Source organism: Mastomys coucha, unplaced genomic scaffold (genome assembly GCF_008632895.1).
Source record: "Mastomys coucha isolate ucsf_1 unplaced genomic scaffold, UCSF_Mcou_1 pScaffold5, whole genome shotgun sequence".
Taxonomy (NCBI): Eukaryota; Metazoa; Chordata; class Mammalia; order Rodentia; family Muridae; genus Mastomys; species Mastomys coucha.
The window spans coordinates 49598905-49607081 of NW_022196911.1; the positions used below are offsets into that span (position 1 = coordinate 49598905).

The window sequence follows — 8177 nt, forward strand, 5'->3', positions numbered from 1 at the left end:
GGTGGGAGAACTGGGTTCTGATGATGCCAAGTGACCTTGGTTTGTGTTGTTTATTTTCTTACGCTTGCCCCACACCATCTGGTTATCTCTAGTGCTACTTGCCCTTGCTAAATCTGACTGGAGCCTGTCCTTCCTGTGATCCTAGTTGTGCCAGAACTCCTCAGAGTCAAGCTGTCTCTGTGATCCTGTGATTCTGGGATCCTGTGATCCTAGGCTTTTTAGATCACCTGAGAGTGGGGCTTTCTCTGAGTGTTGTGGGACTGGCTGCAGAGCTTGCGTGCAAGGTCTGCTCAGGACACCAACCCAGACAGACCGAAAGGAACCTCGAGTCACTGAGCTGGTGGAGTTCCTGTGTGGCTGGTCCTGCTGGTCCCAGTTACTCCCAGTGTTGGGACAGATGTTGATTCCTCCTCACCTCTGATCCAGGGTGTGTTGTTTTTTGTTTTGTTGTTGTTGTTGTTGTTTTGTTTTTTTTGTTTTTGTTGTTTTTGTCATATTCTTTAAAATTTATAAAATATTGTAACAATAAAAATGAGTATTATGAAAATTGTTTGATATAAAACAACAATCAATTGAACAGTCTTATGTAGATGCTTGTCTTTGGTAAGTATTTTTATGATTAGCTCAGATTAGTGACTTATGTTTAAATCTGGACTTTACACATTAAAGTTGATTTGGTAATCATAAACTACAATATAATACATATAAAACATAGGAAATGGTCTAGTGTATTCAGAGTTAGAAATATATGTAACTGTGACTACTGTTGGTAAAGAGACTGGCTTTCTTTTCTAGTAAGCTCTACTCAGCTTTTGGAATGGTAATTACAATTGTGACTTTATTGTTATCAATTAATTTACCTCTTTTTCAATCTCTTACTGATAGAATCTTTTGATCAGGTTGTTCAAAAGTGAAAGAAAGACAAAATACTTTAAACCAAAATATTATCTATTGCTTTTATAGAAAATGTTATTGCACTGGATATATTTCCAAACTTAGTTTGTTTTTTTTGGGGGGGTGGTTTTTCGAGACAGGGTTTCTCTGTGTAGCCCTGGCTGTCCTGGAACTCACTCTGTAGACCAGGCTGGCCTCGAACTCAGAAATCCGCCCGCCTCTGCCTCCCAAGTGCTGGGATTAAAGGCGCGTGCCACCACCGCCCGGCTCAAAATGTTAAACCAAATTTTTTTTTTTGGTTTTGGTTTTGGTTTTTGGTTTTTCTGAGACAAGGTTTCTCTGTATAGCCTTGGCTGTCCTGGAACTCACTCTGTAGACCAAGCTAGCCTCGAACTCAGAAATCCACCTGCCTCTGCCTCCCAAGTGCTGGGATTAAAGGCGTGCACCACCACTGCCCTATTTCCAAACTTAGTAAAACATTTAGTTTTATGTCTGATTTAGCAGATGTCAGTCCAAGATTCTTTAATGCTCCACCTTGGGGTTTAGGAATTGGGATGGTTTATTGAACACACACCTAAAGACTGATCAACCAGGGCAACAGCTCAGGCTCAAGAGCTGAAAGCTGTGTGCTGGACATTTCTCAGGGCCAGCTCATAAAGGCTAAAACTGCAAAAACCACAATGAGCTCATATGCAGATGCTAGAAGTGCTACCCAGTGGTTAACCCTGACTCTAGGCATGTTTTACATAACAGTTCCTATTCACCTTTAATTTGATGGGCCCTAACATGAAGCTTATAGTTGTAGAATGTCTTAAGATTAACAAACCTCTTAACATACAGAACATGAACAGGGGATATGGTCAGCATGATCCTGAATTGAGTCAAGTTATTTTTCTGCATCAATGAGTGGCAGGTATATTACAGTAACACTATGAAAGAGCTGGCAGGCATGGAACAAAATGGCTACAGCTATGGTAGGGAGACAGGCCTTATCAACAGTTCTCTTTCACTGATTTAATTGGAGTATTATATTGGTTTATCTGTTCTACTGTATATTGGGGTTACTTCCAGATTTTTACTATTGTAAAGTGAAGAATAAGCTTCCTGTGGGAATTTAGCTCACACCTTTGTACCCTTACTATTAATTTCACTTAGACATCTTCCTAAAAATAAAATTAGTAGAATTTTGCATATTTTGGAGTTGCTAAATGGAGTTACCAAAATTTTGCAATTTTATGGGTGTCAGCCAGCTTCCTACTATAGTTGTACCAGTGTCAGTGACTTTGAGCTGTGTATTAAGTCCTTGTACCCATCTTTTTTGTTTGCTCTTATATTTATCCAAGACCAGGTCAGGCTTAGACCAGGCTGGCCCTAAACTCATGTAGATCCGTCTACTTCGGCCTCCTTAGTGATGGCACCAAAGGCATGAGCCCCGACACCAGCCTTGTGACCCCATCTTTACAGCCTGTTTTGTGCGCTTGTTTCAAATTTAGGCACTCTGCACAACATCACTTCATTTTATTACCATGATTTTATTCTACAGTGTCCTGTTTAGTAATGAAGATGAATGGTTCTCATGTTTTCAACTTATTTGACTAGCTTCTAATAAAATCTTAGAGTTCCTAGTCATTTTCCTATTGTAGTACCTTATTTAGGGAATTGATTAATATTGTTTTTGCTTTTCTATATATATTGGAGAATCAACCCATCAGTTTCCACATTCATAAAAACCTGTTGGACAGCTTGGCCTTGTGTAAGGAGAGCATTAAATCTAAATCAGTGCAGAGAAAATTGACATCTTAGAAATACTGTCTTTCATCATGCACATACATATATTCTTCCATTTGCTGGCCTTTAATTCTTTACAGCAGTATTAATGTTTTGCTTCGTTTTTACAAGAAAGACTTTTTGCTGTATATACACTTCTAAACTGGCAGAATTTGTATTTTGAAATGTGTGTAGTCTTTTTTTCTCTGACATTTTTTAGATGTTGATTTATCATTCTCAGGACTGTTGTTAAAGAGTCAGTTATTGCTATTGTTTTGTGAGTGACATTATTTTCTCAAATGACTTCTGAATATTTTTCCCTCTTGCTTCTCAACAGTGTCTAGTGTCCTTAAATGTGATTCCCACCCCAGCCCCTTAGATATCTTTGTAAGGATTTATAAAACTTTTTCAGTAAATTTTAAAAACATTCTTAGCCACTATGTTTTTATGATTGGCTTCTTAAACTGATTTTCTTTTCTATTTTCATTCATTTTTATCTCTCATCTTTATACCATTTTCCTCCCTTATTTTCTCTGTTACATTATTTTCTACTGACTTGTTTATAAACTCTTGTTTCCTACTCTTTCTAGTCCTAAATAAAACTTGAGTGTTTGACTTCCTGGAATGTATGTGTGTTTTAATTTTTCAGTTCTAGATTTTAATACTTTTTTCATAAATTTCAGTGCTTAAATAAGTTCTATATTGTCTTTTTTGGTTGGTTAGCTTTGAGCTTACTTAATATAATGGGGTTGTTGTTTGTTGTTTCCTATTAGTTTTTGATTATTTTGTTGTTGTTCTCATCCGTCTTAGCAATTTTTGACTGAATGCCAAATGCTGTATGAAGAGTAGAAGCCCTGCTTGTCTTTCTCTGGGTGCTTAGAAGTGCTTTGTTCTTGATAGGCAGGATGCAGATACGTTGATGCAACAAATGCTGCATCATGTAGTCATTAGTGGAAGTTTTCTTTTGGTTGCCTCTATTTTTAGGGGTTGAAGAAGCTGCGATCACTAAAAATAAAATGAATAAGGAGAATTAAGGGAATTCTGAAAAAGAAAGGATACAGAAGAGAGGGAGAGAAGAAAATGAGTAAGATCATTATAGAATAGACAGATGACAAGAGTATAGGTAACAAACAGTTGCAAAGAGAGGTGGTGACATTGATTGGAATCTTGAACTCTAGATTACTCAAGATTAGCTTGTACTGAAGCAAATATTCCAATAAATGACTATGGAAACGCATTTAAAACAAAATAGAAAATAACATTTCTAACAGTCTGGGCATGTATTTGAGACCAGTCTGATGTACATAGAAAGTTCCATGTTAAACCTGTTGTGTTTTATTCAAAAGAAAGCCAAGGATGTATTTGATAGAGGCACAATATGGTGAGATGGAAAGGGGGTGACTCTGTGGCTCATGCTGAGGCACCCCTTCCCACTGAGGTACCAGCTATACTATGGGTTTAGTATAGAATAGAGTTTATTTGGGGCATGAGAAAGGGAGTTGGGAAGGGAGTGGAGACGGACAGACAGACAGAAGAGAGGAGAGCCTGGCCAGGAACATGTGGAGGACCTGGGAGGTAAAGGGGAAGAGGGTGAATGAGGTCAGGGTGAGAAGGGGCAGAGAGAGAGAGAGAGAGAGAGAGAGAGAGAGAGAGAGAAGGCAAACAGCCCCTTTTATAGTAATCCAGGCATACCTGGCTGTTTCCAAGTAATTGGGGCAGAGTCTCGAAGGAATGCTTATGACACCTACAGAATAAGATCCTGTCTCCAAAAAAAAAAAGGTAAATCAAGTTGAGAAGAGTGAATGTCAAATGTCAGTATAATAGTACAAAACCCCATAATACCAATGTTAGAAAGGACTTTTATAAGCCAAGAATTCTACAAGAAATGAGAGGATTAGCCTTTAGTGTCTGGAACCGATTACATCACAGGACACTGACTGATATGATCTGATGACTTAAAATTTACAGCTGGGAATTTTTAATGAAAAGAATAGTTTGATATCGATAGGACATATTAGGAGAGAACAATAAGCCATCTCTAGGCCCAGAGGTAGGAGAAATATGTAAGAGAAGCCATCTACTATTTTAAAATGTCTGTGAAGTAGGCAGAATCCAAGGCAATCCTGAGAGAACACACTGAGAATAAAAGATATTTTTTCAGATGTCTGACTGGAGTTCAGAATACTCAAGTGTTTTTATCCTTGTGCTTAGTTGTTAAGGGTTCAGGAGAGCTAATGAGTGTCTGCAGTATTTTAAATTTTTACAACAATTACAACATTTTGAAATTCCTAGAAAATGAGTGGTAAACACAGAGATCTAAAAATACTAGAGCATTTGGTAAACGTTGTTGAACTGTATTTAAAAGAAAGAATATCCTCACTTTCTCTCTCACACATAATCTCTCCTACTCTCACATACCCTGGTATGCTAGAAATGGAACTTGGGGCCACAAAACAGCTCTATCACTGAGCTAAATCCCCAGCCTCTTTAATGGCTTGAAATTATTAATTAAGCTCTGCTGGACTTGAAGTTTAGACTGTGACATATAATGAAATTTTAAGTTGTCTGTAGATATAACTACTTGTATGTAAATAGGCTTTGTCTACAGTGGCAGTATTTTTTTTTTCCCACAAGTAGATGCTCTGAACACCTGATTCTTTCAGTCTTCCTTAAATCTTTGAAGACAGGCATATTTTTATGTGAGAATATGTTTTCTAATTTTCAGTGGACTTAATCTAAAAAAATTGTTTAAAAACTTGTTTGATAAATATTTTCTGGGGTCAGTATTCCTTTCACCTTCTCACATTCTTGACAATTGCAAACTTTGCATATTTTTGACTGGCTCTTTCTACCTGGACCTAAAGTTTGATTATAACAATGTTGGTCTTACTCTTCACGCTTAACTCTGACTTCTAATGCTAGGTGTTTTTTACCCTATCTTTCATAACTATTTGTACTTTTTTATGATGTGTGTGTATATGCGCGCACGCTGTACTTTGCTATCCTACATGTAAATAAATGTGTGTTAGTATCTCTTCTCTGATTATATGTTTGACCATCATATACAGACAAGGGGACAATTAGAAAATAGATGAACAATAAGAACAGTGAACTCCTGAAATTGTGTTATATAGAGATAGAAAGTATAAAATTGTAGAGCTGCAGGGCAGAATTTCTTTTTGCCCTTTGCAATATAGTACTGTATTTTAAAGAAGAGCTGATTTTGATTTTCAGTGTCATTAAACAATGATTAGGCAAAATTTTCAACAACCTTTAAGTTGGGCTAATTTATAAGAATTTTCTTAAAATTTTTCTTAGTGTTCTCATATTTCCTGTTTACTGGTGATGTGAAGGGTTTTCTTCCCTTCTGTGTGTGTGTTGAGTATTATCCCCCACACCTTGTGAGCATGCTCTATATAAACATTAGGTAAGGAAATATGCAGATCCCCCAATATTGTTACTTAATTTTTAATCATTTGCAGCATTATCAGGATGTATTTGATACTTTGTATTCATATTGAGTCCTCACGTATGTAGACATTTGTATTTGCTTACTTTTTTTCTTATATATTTAAACAGTTCAGAAACTATTGCCAGATGTTGGTATATCCTGCTTTCTGGATCTGTACTTGTAAAAGATTCTATGGTCCTTCCTCCTTGCAGGTAAGTTTCCATTGATACTGTGTGTTCTTTGTTTTGTGATTGGACTTAACTATTTATCTATGAGCTGTGCTCCAGCCTCAGTCTCAATGTTGGGATTTTTGCATAGTCTGCTCCATCTAGCTAGACAATATTGTAACTCTTCTTTTGTTCTTTACTTCAGATCTAATGTATATATTTTTTTCTCAGTGATAATATATTTTTAAAATATATTTTCTGTTAGTGCAATTGAACATGTTGGCAAGAGTCTAATACTTAAATTTCTGATGGTGTAATTTTTCCTTTCTTTGTGTTTGAACCTTACTCAGTTATGTGACTTATTTTTAGGTTTCTGTAAGACAAAGATCATAATAACCCTTGGTAAATGTTATCATGAGGCATTAGCATGTTCAGTTGCTCAAAGTTTTCAGAAGTCTATAAGAACTCGTACTCTAGAACAAGATTACTGAAGTTTGTATTTCTAGCTAGCAATTCTTAGGCAGATTACTTAACCTCTCTGAGTTTACTCAGAAGTAGGTATAATAGATGATAGTAGAAGCTGTTTGATAGACTGGGTCTGCAAAATAAACACGTTTGCATAAATAAATCTCTCTTAGACAACTCCTGGCTATTTATAGTAGTTGTTAGCAATATTTATAATTTTTTATATTTTAATATACCTTTAAAATGTATTCTTTCACAGTGTATTTGTATTTTGATTCTGCTACTTTCCCACTAAATCCCTTCTCAACAAGTCTTTTTCTGTGTGTGTGTGTGTGTGTGTGTGTGTGTGTGTGTGTGTGTGTGTGTTACACTCATGCTGTGCCATGGTGCACATGTCAGGAAGTCAAGACAACTTGAATCTGTTCTCTCCTGTCATGTGGGTTCTGGAGATGGAACTGAGGTCCTCAGCTTGGCAGCAAACACCTTTCCTCAGTGAGCCATTTCATTGTCCCAAGAAAACTTTAAAGTGGGACATGAGAGTACAGCTAAATTAGTCTAGTAATGTTAAATTTATTAAACTTAAATACCAAGGCACAGGGTATTTCAATTTATAAACCATTTTAAAAGTCATATCTTGAATTCTAAAACTTTAAATTGTTGGCCATGGGTTAAATGAAATCTGCACTTCTTTATGAATAGTATAAAACATATTAACCTTTTACAAAGACTTCTCTTTTTTTTTTTGGTTCTTAGTTATTTAAGCCTTTCTGCTATTCCTTTATGTTTGTGAAAGTTAAAATAATGAATTTTCATTGAATCAGCTCTGAAACCACTAGTTGGTTTTAGGATTAGTATTTTCTTTTGAATATTTTCTCACTCCCCTGTGGTTTTTAAATAGTTCAGAATTTGTTGTAAAAACTATTTGTAGCCATTAAGTGACCATTAGTTTGTAATCTAGGCAATGAAGTTTTAGTTTTTAAAGTAACTCATAGGAATATATGAGTTTTTAACAAAATTATAAAGTTATGTTGGATATTAACTTAACAACCAAAACCACAGCAAACATGATTATACTCGTTTAGTTAAACTTTATACTAAAGAATATGGGTAATAGGTTTTTGGTTGTTTGGTTTTTTGGTTTTTTGGGTTTTTTTTTTTTTTGTGTGTGAAAGTTATCAGACACTCATTAGGATTAATGAGTTAATGAAAAGAGAAGTACATAAAACAGTAGTTGTCATAAAATATTCATCACATTATTTTTGACTTATGTGAATGTTGTTTCTAATCATTATGATACACGGAGTATATGAACCCTCCATAGTGTAAGGCTAGGGATGATAGTAGTATCCCAGTGCACAGAAATACAGTGAGGTTCTTTACTGGGACAATTTAACTTAAAGATATTAACTATTGAATAGCCTTGGTACTATTAA

The 8177-nt window shown here is 35.7% G+C and overlaps 1 protein-coding gene across 13 annotated transcripts in view; it reads left to right on the plus strand.

Moving 5' to 3' along the window:
• Rapgef6 (Rap guanine nucleotide exchange factor 6) overlaps positions 1-8177 on the plus strand; it is a 176724-nt gene that overhangs the window by 33904 nt on the left and 134643 nt on the right. For all 13 annotated transcript variants that reach the window (XR_004113774.1, XM_031354886.1, XM_031354887.1 and 10 more), the window contains one exon: positions 6241-6324. Coding sequence is in view for 12 of the 13 variants with exons in the window: in XM_031354886.1 (XP_031210746.1) it covers positions 6241-6324 (84 nt within the window). In the remaining variant the exon portion in view is untranslated. The remainder of the gene's footprint in view (positions 1-6240; positions 6325-8177) is intronic.